The 16,037-nt window shown below is 39.3% G+C and overlaps 1 protein-coding gene across 1 annotated transcript; it reads right to left on the bottom strand.

Moving 5' to 3' along the window:
- Positions 1-3,244: 3,244 nt before the first annotated feature.
- Positions 3,245-8,787, bottom strand: LOC148577235 (uncharacterized). Its single transcript, XM_088502864.1, has 8 exons — positions 8,559-8,787; positions 8,287-8,387; positions 6,588-7,185; positions 5,324-5,570; positions 4,875-5,128; positions 4,357-4,490; positions 3,588-3,847; positions 3,245-3,437 (listed from the first exon to the last, which is right to left on the bottom strand). Exons 1-8 carry the CDS (start codon positions 8,785-8,787, stop codon positions 3,245-3,247), a joined length of 2,016 nt encoding a protein of 671 aa, XP_088358990.1.
- Between the last annotated feature and the right edge of the window lie 7,250 nt (positions 8,788-16,037).

The raw sequence follows: 16,037 nt of genomic DNA, 5'->3' as shown, positions 1-16,037 counted from the left end.
ATTTCTGGACTTTACTATGAGTTTGTGTGTTTTTCTGTGATTTCAGGTATTTTCTGGCTGAAATTGAGGGACTTGAGCAGAAATCAGATTCAGAGGTTGAAGAAGGACTGCTGATGCTGTTGGATTCTGACCTCCCTGCACTCAAAGTGGATTTTCTGGAGCTACAGAACTCGAAATGGCGCGCTTCCAATTGCGTTGAAAAGTAGACATCCAGGGATTTCCAGCAATATATAATAGTCCATACTTTGGCCAAGAATAGACGACGTAAACTGGCGTTCAACGCCAGCTCTCTACCCAAATCTGGCGTCCAGCGCCAGAAAAGGAGCCAAAACCAGAGTTGAACGCCCAAACTGGCACAAAAACTGGCGTTCAACTCCAAGAAGGACCTCTACACGTGCAACACTCAGGCTCAGCCCAAACACACACCAAGTGGGCCCAGGAAGTGGATTTATGCATCAATTACCTACTCATGTAAACCCTAGTGACTAGTTTATTATAAATAGGACCTCTTACTATTGTATTAGACATCTTTGGTCTCAGTTTTAATCCATTGTTCATCTTAGGAGACTATTGATCACGTTTTAGGGGGCTGGCCATCTCGGCCATGCCTGGACCTTTCACTTATGTATTTTCAACTGTAGAGTTTCTACACTCCATAGATTAAGGTGTGGAGCTCTGCTGTTCCTCAAAGATTAATGCAAAGTACTACTATTTTCTATTCAATTCATCTTGTTTTGCTTCTAAGATATCCATTCGCACCCAAGAACGTGATGAAGGTGATGATTATGTGTGACGCTCATCACCATTCTCCCCTATGAACATGTGCCTGACAAACACCTCCGTTCTACATGAAATAAGCTAGAATGAATATCTCTTAGATCTCCTAACCGGAATCTTCGTTGTGTAAGCTAGAATGATGGCGGCATTCAAGAGAATCCGGAAGGTCTAAACCTTGTCTGTGGTATTCCGAGTAGGATCCAATGATTGAATGACTGTGACGAGCTCCTAACTCGCGATTGCAGGGCGTTAGTGACAGACGCAAAAGGATAGTAAATCCTATTCCAGCATGATCGAGAACCGACAGATGAATAGCCGTGCCGTGACAGGGTGCGTGAGCATATTATTCACTGAGAGGATAAGATGAAGCCATTGGCAAGGGTGATGCCTCCAGACGATTAGCCGTGCCGTGACAGGGCATTGGATCATTTTCCCGAGAGATGACCGAAAGTAGCCATTGACAGTGGTGATGTATCACATAAAGCCATCCATGGAAAGGAGTAAGACTGATTGGATGAAGATAGCAGGAAAGCAGAGGTTCAGAGGAACGAAAAGCATCTCCATTCGCTTATCTGAAATTCCTACCAATGATTTACATAAGTACCTCTATCCCTATTCTATTATTTATTATTCGAAAACTCCATAATTATTTTATATCCGCCTGACTGAAATTTACAAGGTGACCATAGCTTGCTTCATACCAACAATCTCCGTGGGATTCGACCCTTACTCACGTAAGGTATTACTTGGACGACCCAGTGCACTTGCTGGTCAGTTGTATCAAAGTTGTGACAAATTATGAATGTGTAATCACGATTACGCGTACCAAGTTGCTCACGTGCCAGGAATAGTTTGAGCCTGGACATCACAATTTCGTGCACCAGTTATCCTAGAAACTATCTTGTTTGACATTTTCAGCTGTGTCAATGATGTTTTTGGCTATGATTTCTCCCACATTGATCTCTCCTCCTTTCATTATGCAGTGGATCATTATTGCTCTGTTTATTGTCACCTCTGAATTGTTTGATGTAGGGATTAATGATCTTCTCACTATGTCATGCCATCCTTTTGCTTGAGGTATGAGATCACCTCTTCTAAGTTTGAGTGGTTGTCCTTGTGAATCCAACACCCAGTCCGTGCCTACTTTGCATAGATCACTTAGCACGTCCACACATCTTTGGTCATATTTAACCCTCTCCTCATAGCTAGGTTGCTTAAATCGTATTGGTTTGATCATTAGCACCCTATTGATGGTGTCTGGGCTGAATTGGACCACCACTCCTCTTACATAGCTCAGATATGGTTCTTTATCCTCATTTTTCTTTATGACATTGGCATAGAACTCATGAATGAGAGGTATGCTTACAACTTGAGGTTGAGTACAGAGAAGCTCCCATCCCCTTTTTCTAATTACTTTTTGTATCTCAGGGTACTCCTCCTTTCTTAGCTTGAAAGGTACCTCCGGAACAATGTCTTTGCTTATCATCCAATTGAAGATGCGCTCATGGTTTTTGGATTTGAACCTTCTCTCATCAAATGTAATCTCCTCTTGCATGGGTTACTTGCCTTTCCCCTTCTTAGCTACTGATGATGAGGCCATTGAATTCCAATTAAGATGGCCGAATCCTCCACACCAAACTTAGAGAAATGCTTGTCCTCAAGAATACAAGAATTGGAACTGAGGGATGCTTATAAGAATAGGCTCATGAGGTAAGAAAGGAAGGTTTGAAAAAGATTGTGAAGGGGTTTGGGAATGGAGATGGTTCGGTGGTCTATATAGGTATGAAGGTAAGGTAAGTGTAATTGTTTTTGTTGGGGGGGTCACGACATTCTTTAAAGAGTGGGGGAATTGCCTTAATGGTTTGATTGTGTTATGGGAAGCATGAATCTTCTAGCTAATGCATGTTGAGTTTCTCTTTCCAATGCACAAAATTCAAGGCTCATGTGACTTCCTTTTCCTTGTGTGTGTATCCGTGATTCCTCTTCCAAGATTTCCCATCACTTCTTTCTTTTATTTTCCTGCAACAAAATTCCAAAACCTTGAGATTCTTGAGGTTTCTTTACTTATGCTAACAAAGTATGATGATATTCTAATGTAAAATTGACTATAATAACAAAAATTAAAATCTAAGGATTGATTTCATACGCAAAAAAACTACACTCTCTCTTTTTCTAGCATTATTTATGTATGTGAGGACACCAAACTTAGTTTGTGACTAAGTGTTATAACATAATTAAAATTTACCATTTGCTTCAAAGTTGGCCACACCAAACTTAGTGTCCTGCATACACTACAAGCTAATTCAACCCCTTTTCTTCTTTGTTTTTATTATTTTTTTTGAATATGATGCAATCTCTCATTATTGACTACTAAAGCATCAAAGAATAACAGAAAACTCCTGTGCATGGGTTGCCTCCCATGAAGCGCTTGTTTATTTTCCTTAGCTTGACAATGTAGCTTCCTTGTTCATGTTAAAAGTTGCACATTCTCTTCCTTGCTCCAGGGGCCACCAAGATAAAGTTTCACCCTATGTCCATTGACTGTGAAGGTTTCTTTTGAAGTTTCATCAAGTAATTTCACATAGTCATGAGGGGATACTCTGGTGATGGTGTATGGACCAGTCCATCTAGATCTCAGCTTCCCAGGAAAAATCTTTAGTCTTGAGTTGAATAGCAACACCTTTTGGCCTGGTTCAAATGTTCTTGGTGAAATCCTCTTGTCATGCCACCTTTTTGCTCTTTCCTTGTATATTCTGGCATTTTCATAGGCCTCAAGTCTGAATTCCTCTAATTCATTGAGTTGTAGTAACCTCTTTTCTCCTGCTGCCTGAGCATCTAAATTCAAGAGTTTAGTGGCCCAAAAGGCCTTATGTTCAAGCTCCACATGGAGATGGCATGCTTTCCCATACACTAGTTGAAATGGAGATTTTCCTATGGGTGTTTTGAATGCTGTCCTGTATGCCCAAAGTGCATCATCCAGCTTCCTAACCCAATCCTTTCTTGTTGCTCCCACAGTTTTCTCCAAAATCCTCTTTAGCTCTCTGTTAGCAAGTTCAGCTTGCCCATTTGTCTGTGGGTGATATGGTGTGGCCACTTTGTGAGTACTCCATATTTATGGAGAAGAGAATTTAATTGCTTATTGCAGAAGTGGCTTCCCCCATCACTTATAAGTCCTTTGAGCACTCCAGATCTAGTGAAGATGTTTCTCTTTAGGAATTACAAGACCACGTTGGTATCACATGTAGTGGTGGCTATTGCTTCTACCCATTTTGAAACATATTTCACTGCCTCCAAAATGTATTTGAAAGTGTATGATGGAGAGAAAGGTCCCATGAAGTCTATTCCCCACAAATCAAAGAGTTCCACTTCCAAAATGAACTTCTGAGGCATCTCATTTCTCCTTGTTAAACTTCCTGTTTTTTGGCATTCATTACAATGGCTCAAAAAGTCTCTAGCATCCTTGAAGATGGAAGGCCAGTAGAAACCACTTTAAAGCACCTTTGCAGCAGTTTTTTCAGCTCCAAAATGGCCACCATAGCTTGAGTTATGACAATGCCATAGTATGTCATTCATCTCAACCTCCAGTACACACCATCTTATCATTCCATCTGGGCACCTTTTGAATAGAAATGGTTCATCCCAAAAGAATAACTTAGCCTCATGTAACAGCTTCTTAACTTGTTGCTTTGTATACTCTTGTGGGATGATCCTTCCTACTTTGTAGTTGGCCATGTCTGTGAACTAAGGAGTTTGTTGGATTTGCAAGAGGCATTCATCTGGGAAATTCTCATTCACTGGTTGAGAAGTATCTTGACTTGTCCTTTGTGGCAACCTTGATAGATGGTCAGCAACTTGATTCTCACTACCCTTTCTATCCTTGATCTTAATGTCAAACTCTTGTAGAAGTAATATCCATCTAATTAGCCTTGGTTTGGCATCCTGTTTTGACGTTAGATACTTGAGAGCAGCATGATCAGTGCAAACTAAGATTTTGGATCCAATCAAATATTGCCTAAATTTATCAAAAGCATACACCACAGCTAGTAGTTCTTTCTCCGTTGTGGTATAATTTCTTTGAGCTTCATTCAATACTTTGCTTGCATAGTAGATGACATAGTGCTTCTTGTCCTTTCTCTGTCCCAGCATAGCACCAATTGCGAGGTCACTTACATCACACATAAGTTCAAAAGGTAATTCCCAACTTGGGGGTGTGATAATTGGTGCTGTAGTGAGTTTAGCTTTTAGAGTTTCAAAGGCCTGTTTACATTCATCATCAAAGGAAAAAGGGTTGCTCACCACAAGCAAGTTGCTTAGTGGTTTTGCTATTTTAGAAAAATCTTTGATGAACCGCCTATAGAACCCAGCATGGCCCAAGAAACTTCTAACAGCTTTTACATTTGTTGGCAGTAGAAGCTTTTCTATAATCTCTACTTTTGCCTTGTCCACCTCTATACTCTTTCTTGAAATTTTGTGACCAAGAACAATTCCTTCGGGTACCATAAAATGACATTTCTCCCAGTTCAAAACCAAATTGGTTTCTTGGCACCTTTTCAAGACTAGAGTAAGATGGTGTAAGCAATCATTGAAAGAATCACCATAAACGGAGAAATCATCCATAAAGACTTTAATAAATTTTTCTACCATGTCTGAGAAGATTGATAGCATGCATCTCTGAAAGGTAGCTGGGGCATTACACAATCCGAATGGCATTCTCCTGTAAGTAAAAACTCCAAAGGGGCAGGTGAAGGAGGTTTTCTCTTGATCCATGGGGTCAACCACTATTTTATTATACCTAGAATACCCATCAAGAAAACAATAATAAGCATGGCCAGCCAACCTTTCGAGCATCTGGTCAATAAAAGGGAGAGGGAAATGATCCTTTCGTGTGGCATCATTTAGCCTCCTATAGTCAATGCACATCCTCCATCCTGTCAATGTTCTTGTCGGAATCAGCTCATTCTTCTCATTGACAATGATAGTCATCCCACCTTTCTTGGGTACTACATGCACTGGGCTGACCCATGGACTGTCAGAGATAGGGTAAATGATCCCCGCTTTACATAGCTTCAGTACTTCCTTTTGAACCACCTCCTTCATTATGGGATTTAATCTTCTTTGAGGTTGTATCACTGGTTTAGAATTTTCCTCCAAGAGTATTTTGTGCATGCATATGGCAGGGTTTATGCCTTTCAAGTCATCAATGGTCCACCCCAATGCATCCTTGTGAGCTCTCAATACTACAAGGAGTTTTTCTTCTTCCTCTGCACTCAATGTAGAGTTGATGATCACTGAGAAGCTATCCTTTTCACCAAGGAATGCGTATTTAAGATGAGGGGGTAATGGTTTCAACTCTTGTTGTGGTGCCTCTTCTTTCTTGGCTTCACTTGGTTCCTCTGGTGCTTCTAATTTGTTCTCTTCTTGTTTTTGAACATTCTGGACTTCCTCTTGTTTCACTTGATGGTTTGTTTCAAATACTTCTTCAACCAAAGAATCCACCACATCAACTCTCATGAAACTTTCTTTCTCAGCGGGATACTGCATTGCTTTGAAGACATTTATGGTCATTTTCTCATCATGTACTCTGAAAATTATCTCTCCCTTTTCCACATCAATGATTATTCTGGCTGTGGCCAAAAAGGGTCTACCAAGGATAACTGAGTTGCTCCCTTCTTCATCCATATCTAGGACCACAAAATCGGCTAGGAATATAAACTTCTCCACTTTCACCAAGAGGTTCTCAACTACACCATTTGGTATTTTGATAGATCTGTCAGCAAGTTGGAGTGACATCCTTGTGGGTTTCAGCTCTTCTATCATTATTTTCTTCAGCATGGTAAGAGGCATTAAGTTAATGCTTGCTCCCAGGTCACAGAGTGATTTATCAATGGCTATATTCCCAATTGTGCATGGTATGAGGAAGCTGCCCGAATCCTTGAGTTTTGGTGGCAATCCCTTTTGGATAATGGCATTACACTCTTGAGTGAGAATCACTGTTTCCTTCTCTTGCCAACTTCTTTTCTTGGTGATTAATTCTTTAAGAAACTTTGCGTATAATGGCATTTGTTCTAAAGCTTCTGCCAATGGAATGTTGATTTCAAGTTTCTTAAAGATTTCCAAGAACCTTGGAAATTGTTGATCCTTCGTTCCTTTGTGTATCCTGGTTGGGTATGGAAGCTTGGGTACATAGGCTTTTACTCCTTCATTCTTGCTCTCCTGTTGTGGCTTGACATCATCCTTGTTATTGGGGTGGCTATCTTGAGTGGGTATCTTGCTTTGTGGCTTTTCATCTTCTTTACTTTTTTGAAGTGTTGATGCCTTTTCTTCATCTTTCTTGTCTACTATGTCTTGCTCCTTGAGTTTTGTTGCTTCCTTGTTAGAACTTTCTCCTATTACTTTGCCACTTCTTAACTGCAGAGCTTTACATTCTTCCCTTGGGTTGGGTATTGTATCACTTGGGAGGATGTTGGTCGGCCGTTCAGCTTGTTTGGCCAATTGTCCCACTTGCCGTTCAAGGCTCTTCATGGTGGCTTCATTTCTCTCTTGCCCTTTGATCAAGCTTTGAGTGGATTGAGCAATTGTTTGTAGGGCTGCCTCAAGACTTGAAATTCTATTTTCATGATGGTCAATTGGTGGTATGATGGGGGTGGATTGTTGTTGCTGGAAGTTGTTTGCAGGGCTAGTGTGGTAGTTTTGTGGGTTAGATATTGGCGTGGGAATGTTATTTTGATGAGTTTGTGGATTGTTGTGAGGTGGTTGATATGTGTTTTGTGGTTTCTTGTATTGATTAGTGTGGTTAGATGAGTGACTTTGGTTGTGTGTGTTGCGGGAATGGTTGGAGTTGTTGTTCTTCTGCCACTGGTTTTGATTATCACCCCATCTCAGGTTGGGGTGGTTCCTCCAGGATGAGTTGTATGTGTCACCATGGAAGTCATTTTGAAATGAACTTGAGGTATTTTGCATGTATTGAACTTGTTCTTGTTGCTGCCCAACATTGCCTGCTTCATTTTGACCCCATTCAATTGAAGCTTGATTTGTTGTGCTCACTGAAGCTAGTTGGAGGCCATCTATTCTCTTAGCCATCATTTCCATTTGTTGCTGGATTTGTTGGTGCATCAACTTGTTCTATGCCAAGATTGTGTCCACTCCTTCTAATTCCAACACACCCTTCTTTTGAATAGGTTGGCATTGCCTCTGATGAGCAAAGAAGTATTAGTTATTTGTCACCATGTCTATGAAATTCTGAGCTTCTTCGGCTGTATTCATCAATTATAGTGAGCCTCCTGCAGAGTAATCCAAGGACTCTTGAGATTTTTGAGTCAACCCTTCATAGAAATTTTGAAGTTTATTCCATTCACTGAACATCTCAGGTGGACATTTCCTAATCAGAGCTTTGTATCTTTCCCATGCCTCATACAATGATTCCCCATCCATTTGAGTGAACGTTTGCACCTCCGTTTTCAACCTGATGATCATCTGAGGTGGATAGAACTTGGATAGGAATTTATTCACCAGATCATCCCAAGTATTGATACTTTCTTTGGGAAATGTCTCCAGCCATTGAAATGCCTTGTCTCTCAAAGAAAATGGGAATAATAGCAGCTTGTAAACATCTGAATGCACACCATTTGTCTTGACAGTTTCACATATTCTCAGGAAGACAGATAGGTGTTGATTTGGATCCTCAAGGGGACCTCCTCCAAAGGAACAATTGTTTTGCACGAGAGTGATGAGCTGAGGCTTTAATTCAAAGTTGTTTGCATGAACATTGGGAGCGAATATACTTCTCCCACAGTGTCTTGGATTTGGGAGAGTGTAAGAAGCTAGAACTCTCCTTTGAGGTGGGTTGTTATTGTTGGCAACTCCCTCAGCAGGGTTATGTGAGTTGCCCTCCATGACTTGGTCTTCTCCTTCTGAATCCTCCTCACCAATTATCCCTTTTCCTATTGCTTCTCTCCTTAACCTTCGGAGGGTTCTCTCGTCTTCAGGATTAAATCTCCTTGCCTCTGACATACATAAACACACAAACCAACAACACAAATGAAACACTCTATTGCTAGAGTGAAGTTAAAGTTAGCAGAACAAAATATCAAACAGTTAGTGGGCTTTAACAAAGAAAAGAAAAATGCTTAATCTAAACTACCATTCATGTAATCATTGTCAATCTTTTCCAACCCCCGGCAACGGCGCCAAAAACTTGATACGTGAAAATTAAGATTATTAACGCGCAACCGGCAAGTATACCGGATCGTATCAAGTAATAAAACTCACTAAGAGTGAGGTCGATCCCATGGAGATTGGTAGATTAATCAACTTTAGTTAAATGGTAATTTTAGTCAAGCAAACATGGTTTTGAATTCATGAGATTTGATTTTTGAATGTAATTTCGGAAAGTTAAATGACAAAGGATTTAAAGAACTAGAATAAAGAAGAACAATAAAAGTAAATAACTGAAACTTAAAAATTCAAGAATCTTAAATGACATTAAAGATAAATTTCAAGGAAGTATAGTGCAAGAATATAAAGTGCAGAAATTAAATTGCAAGTAATTTAGAGCAGAATGTAAATGGCAGAAATGTTAAATTGCTTGAATGAAAAAGGGAATTGGGTAATGGGTATTCAAAATAACTAATGAACAAAAGAGATGAGAATTAATAATGGAAGAGATCATTAGGGCTCAGAGATGCAAGTTCTCATGAATTGATGTTGATTAATTCCTTCTCAATCATGGGTATAGATCCATGGCAAATTGTGGGTAATTGAGTCCCAATCTTTTGGTAACTCAATTTCTCTCAACACAACCAATTGCCACTCTCGTGATCTAATTGTTCATGAGAAGAGATGAAGTTCAATTTCTAATCCAAGCCACACAACTTCCAGAATCTCAACTAAGGGAGGTTACATCTCACATACTAACCCAAAGTGTATTGATCAAAGAAATCATGAAAGGATGAACTCTAAACTGAATTATGTAGCTCCTTTCTCAAGTTCACCACATAATTCATATAGATTCAATCCCTCTCTCGATGGTGATTAAATCTGTGAAGAACAAGAGTTTCCTCTTAGATGAACCACTTGAATTGAGAAGGAAAAGAAAAGTTATCAACCCATTCAAATGAGCAGAGCTCCTCCCCCTAATGAAAATGGAGTTTAGTGAATCATAGCTCTAAATTCAACAACAAATACAAAAGTAAACATTAAAATTCAGTAGAGAAGAGTAATGAAGAATGAAGAAGAAGTTCTTAAAAACTGAAATTCAAAATTACCAAAAGAAAACAAAATAGAAGATGGTTGAGAAGTAGTAAAAACAGAAAAAGTCTGAGTCTAAAAGTAAAATGTCTAAGGGTCCAAATGTTTTCAAAATTCCTCTTAAAGTACAAAACTATTGTCTATTTATACTATTCCTAAAACTCCTTGAAATTCTCCTTTTGGGTTAGAAATTTGGGCCTTGCTCTTGTTGATTTTGCTTCATGAAAGAATTCTTGTCAAACAGAGGAAACAGGACTCATTTTCATTGTTCTGGCCCAATAGCCTGGCGTGTTTGCCAATAACGCCAGCCTTGGTGCACGTTGGTAACATGCAAGGCATTTTCCTGGGAGTGGGACATGGTGCTTGGGCGTTGTTACCCAAGTTGTTGCCCAAGTTGTTGCCAAACACTTGCTTGTTCTTCACTTTTTATGCTTGACGTTGCCTGAACTTTGAGCTTCAATCCTTTGTCTCAATCCTCTTGATGTCTACTTTCCAATGCAACTAGAATCACCCCATTTGGACCTTCCTAGCTCAAGTTATGCTCCATTGAAGAGGGCAAGGTTAGGCTGCCTTAGTTGGGCGTTTTTGCCAAACACGCCACCAATAACGCGTTCAAAAACTTCTCTAGCCCAAATTTCTTGGCCTAGCGTTGTTGCTAGAGTTGTCAAGGAACACACCAGGCCATTTTAGCCTTGGCAACGTGTTCGACCCCCCTCTCTTTACCCATTCATGGTTCCTTGAATTTCAACCTCATTTCCTTGTTTTTGGGGCCTAAAGATGACTCTGATTTGAGCTTCCATTTCATGCATCATTATAAACTATTATATATCGTTGGAAAGCTCTGAATGTCAACTTTTCAACGCAACTAAAAGCACTCAAATTGGATCTCTGTAACTCAAGTTATTCATCTTTGAAGGAGGTGAGGTTAGGCTGTCTTGGTTGGAGTTGTTGTTGAAGTTATTGTCAAACACGCCCATGACAACGCCCAATCCTCCCCTGGCCCAAGTTCTTAGCCTTGGCGTTGTTGCTGGCGTTGTTGATGAACACGCTACTTCAACTTCAAGGCAACAATGCCTTCGAGCTCTCCTTGGCTCAATTCCTTGGCCTTGCGTTGCCAAGGAACACGCACATTCAACTTCAAGTTGGCAACGTCCAAGGTCATTTTTCATAGCCACCTTGCAGGGACCAGCGTTATTACTGGCGTTGTTGATGAACATGCCAATTCATTTCTTACTGGGCAACGCTCTCGAGCCTTTTCCAAGGGTGCTTGAAGTGGCCAGCGTTGTTGCTGGAGTTGCCAAGGAAAACGCCACCAACAACGTGCTAGTGAGCTCCCCTTGCCAACAATTTTTACCTTGGCGTTATTATGGGCATTGCCAGGGAACGTGCCAGTTCATTCCCTTCCTGGCAATGCCCTCGACCCTCATTTTGTGCTCTGTTTCAAGCTTCTCTCTTTGCTCTATTTCAAGCTTCTTTCCTCGCTCTGTTTCCATGTCAAGATTGATGTATCTTCAACCCTTTTTGCTCTAATTCTTGCTCCATCATCTTCTTTCTTCATCACCTAACATAAACCAAAGAATCTTCCTCAAATTTTTGCCATCTTATGCAATGAATTTCAAGAGAATCATTCATATCAACTTGTTTATAAACTTCTTAAATCATTTACATGAATTATGCCAAATTTCACCTAATTCTTGGTTTATGAATGCATGTAGAGAAAACTCACAAAATTGCTTGTTTATTCTAGTAATAATAAATGAAATTAAGCTAAAACCAACTAAACTAACTAGTTAAAATGGCAAATATGCGAATGCATCACTTGTATTCTTAAGGAAAGATTGGGATTATTGAAGTCCAATTCAATTAGCAAAGATAACAATTATCAATCATGTTAAGTTTGATAACTCCTGAGTTACTGATTTCTTAACCAAGACCAAAAGGGAAAAAGTAAATCTACTGGAATAAAAATGTCTTCAGATTGGAAGCAACAGTAATAAAAGAAAGCAATAATAAATTGAAATACCTCAAATAACATTAATTCAAAGAATAATCTGTAACATAGAAGAATTCATAGACTAAATTGAGAAGATAAATAAAAAGGAATGTTGAACCTGATAAAAAGAGATAATCCTGAAAGGGAATAAAATCCTAAATCTAAATCCTAATCCTAAAGAGAAAGGAGAGAACCTCTCCCTCAAAACTACATCTAAATCATCAAAAGTGACTAATTGGAGACTCTCCTCTGAATGGATGCATTCCCCCACTTCATAACCTCTGATCTGTATCTTCTGGACTTGGATTTGGGCCAAAAAGGGCTTCAGAAATCGCTGGGGGCATTTTCTGTAATTTCTGGTGCGTGGCCTCTGTCACGCGTCCGCGTGGGTCACGCGGTCGCGTCAATTGGAGTTTTCCTTGTCACGCGGTCGCTTCAGTCAGGCGTCCACATCATATGCGTTTCGCTTAAGGCGCGTGGTCGCGTCAATCACGCGGTCGCGTCACTGCTATTTCGCGTTGGCACGCGGCTGCGTCGTCCATGCGATCGCGTCGCTGCTAGTTTCTTCCAAAACTCCATTTTGTGCTTTTCTTCCATTTTTGTATGTTTCCTTTCCATCCTTTAAGTCATTTCTGCCTTAGAGGATCTGAAACTACTCAACACACGAATCACGCCATCAAATGGAAATAAAGGGTAATTAAAATAATTACTTTTAAAGCATAGGAAACATGTTTTTCACATACATCACATAATAAGGAAGGCAAAGTAAAACCATGCAATTAACATGAATAAGTGGGTGAAGGACTGAATAAATCACTTAGATTAGGAACAAAATATATCATAAAATATGGGTTTATCAACTGATGAGCGGATATTTTATACGCTTTTTGGGGATAATTTCATATAGTTTAGAGTATGTTTTAGTTAGTTTTTAGTCTATTTCTAGTAGTTTTTAGGAAAAATTCATATTTCTGGACTTTACTATGAGTTGTGTGTTTTTCTGTAATTTCAGGTATTTTTCTTGCTGAAATTGAAGGAGCTGAGCAAAAATCTGATTCAGGCTGAAAAAGGACTGCTAATGCTGTTGGATTCTGACCTCCCTGCACTCAAATTGGATTTTTCTTGTCGAAATGGCATGCTTCCAATTGCATTGGAAAGTAAACATCCAGGGCTTTCCAGCAATATATAATAGTCCATACTTTGCGCAAGGATAGACGACGTAAACTGGCGTTCAACGCCAGTTCTCTGCCCAATTCTGGCGTCCAGCGCCAGAAAAGGATCAAAAACTGGAGTTGAACGCCCAAACTGGCATAAAAACTGGCGTTCAACTCCACAAATGGCCTCTGCACGTGACTCACTCAAATCTCAGCCCCAGCACACACCAAGTGGGCCCTAGAAGTGGACCTCTGCATCATCCATCATAGTCCACTCATATTTTGTAACCCTAGGCTACTAGTTTAGTATTTAAACAACTTTTAGAGACTTATTTTGTATCTCATGACATTTCAGATCTAAACTTTGTATTCTCTGACGGCATGAGTCTCTAAACCCCATTGTTGGGGGTGAGGAGCTCTGCTGTGTCTCAATGAATTAATGCAAGTATTTCTGTTTTCCATTCAAACACGCTTGTTCCCATCTAAGATGTTCATTCGCGCTTAACTGTGATGAAGGTGATGATCCGTGACATTCATCACCTTCCTCAAATCATGAACGTGTGCCTGACAACCATCTCCGTTCTATATCCGATTGAATGAGTATCTCTGAGATCTCTTAATCAGAATCTCTGTGGTATAAGCTAGAACTGATGGCGGCATTCATGAGAATTCGGAAAGTCTAAACCTTGTCTGTGGTATTCCGAGTAGGATTCAAGGATTGAATGACTGTGACGAGCTTCAAACTCCTGAAGGCTGGGCGTTAGTGACAGACGCAAAAGGATAGTAAATCCTATTCCAACCGGATCGAGAACCAACCGGTGATTAGCCGTGCTGTGACAGAGCGCGTGAGCGTAGTTTTCACTGGAAGGATGGAAGGTAGCCATTGACAACGGTGATCCACCAACACACAGCTTGCCATAGGAGGACGTGCGTGCGTGAATTAGAAGGCAGAGGAAAGCAGAGATTCAGAAGACAAAGCATCTCCGCAACTCCAACATATTCTCCATTACTGCACAACAAGTAACTTTTAATTTATGCTCTCTTGGTTATTCACAATTCAACTGATAAACATAATTGACTTCCTGACTAAGATTTACAAAATAACCATAGATTGCTTCAAACCAACAATCTCCGTGGGATTCGACCCTTACTCACGTAAGGTATTACTTGGACGACCCAGTGCACCTGCTGGTTAGTGGTACGCGTTGTGAAAAGTGTGATTCACAATTCGTGCACCAAGTTTTTGGCGCCGTTGCCGGGGATTGTTCGTGTTTGAACAACTGACGGATTATTTTGTTGCTTAGGTTAGGAAAAATCTTTCCTTTTTTTGGTTTAGAGTCTTTTATTATTTATCCCTTGTTAAAATACTTTAAACTTATAGCTCAATTATTTAGAACGTGGTGTTTATGTTCATGATAATTGGCTATCACATTTTTTTTAAAAATCTTTTTCAAAAATAATTTGCCAAACTTTAAGTTTGGTGTTTTCAAAAATAATCTTTCGTAAAATTTTTGAAGGTCCCATAACTCATTTGGCTAGAGCGTTAATCTGTGTTCTTGGTAATTGGGTTAGAATCTTTTATACTCTTTTCAAAACCTTTTTTTCAAAAATATTTTTTCTATTAAATCTTGTGCCAAACTTTAAGTTTGGTGTTTTCTTGTTGATTTCCCTTTGATTTTCGAAAATTTTGGTTTGGTTTTCTAAAAATTTAAAGTTTGGTGTTCTTCCTTCATGTTCTTGTGTTCTTGTGAGTCTTCAAAGTGTTCTTGAGTTTCCTTGTGTCTTGATCTTAAAATTTTTAAGTTTGGTGTTCCTTGGTGTTTTCCCTCCAAATTTTTCGAAAACAAGGAGCATTAGATCTAAAAATTTTAAATCTTGTACTATCTTATTGTTTTTCTCTCTCCTCACTAAATTCAAAAAAATATCTTTTCAAAATATCTCTTCTAACTTCCTAACTTCTTATCTTTTCAAAATTTGTTTCAACTAACTAACTAACTTTTTGTTTGTTTCTTATCTTTTTCAAAACTACCTAACTAACTCTCCCTCTCTCTAATTTTCGAAAATATCTTCCCTCTTTTTCAAAAATTTCTTTTTTTTTATTAACTAATTAATTTCCTTTTTTTTTTTTACGAAAAAAAAAATTTTTTTTTTCAAAATTCAAATTCTTTTTAGTTATTTTATTTTATTTAAGTATTTACTTCTTATAAAATAAAATAAATAAAAAGGTAAATCAGTCCAAGTTATATCCATAGATCCATCATGGACATAAGTGGAAATGAACAGTCCAGGAGGACTCTGGGGTCATATTCTAACCCCTCTACTGCTTCATATGGGAGTAGCATCTGCATACCCTCCATTGGAGTTAGTAGCTTTGAGTTGAATCCTCAGCTCATTATCATGGTGCAGCAAAGTTGCCAGTATTTCGGTCTTCCACAGGAAGAACCTACAGAGTTTCTGGCACAATTTTTATAAATTGCTGACACAGTACATGATAAGGAAATAGATCAGGATGTCTACAGACTATTACTGTTTCCATTTGCTGTAAAAGATCAAGCCAAGAGGTGGTTAAATAACCAACCTAAGGCCAGCATAAGAACATGGAAACAGCTGACAGAAAAATTCCTGAATCAATATTTCCCTCCAAAAAGGATGACACAGCTAAGGCTGGACATCCAAGGCTTTAAACAAGGAGATAATGAATCTCTTTATGATGCCTGGGAGAGATACAGAGAGATGCTACGAAAATGCCCCTCTGAAATGTTTTCAGAGTGGGTTCAGTTAGACATCTTCTACTATGGGCTTGCAGAAGGAGCTCAGATGTTTTTAGATTACTCAGCTGGTGGATCTATCCACATGAGAAAGACAAT

This window comes from Arachis ipaensis, chromosome B1 (assembly GCF_059453495.1).
Source record: "Arachis ipaensis isolate K30076 ecotype BB chromosome B1, ASM5945349v1, whole genome shotgun sequence".
In the NCBI taxonomy this organism is placed as follows: domain Eukaryota; kingdom Viridiplantae; phylum Streptophyta; class Magnoliopsida; order Fabales; family Fabaceae; genus Arachis; species Arachis ipaensis.
The sequence above is the reverse complement of the archived record's forward strand: the minus strand, read 5'-3'. Positions and strand labels throughout refer to the sequence as shown.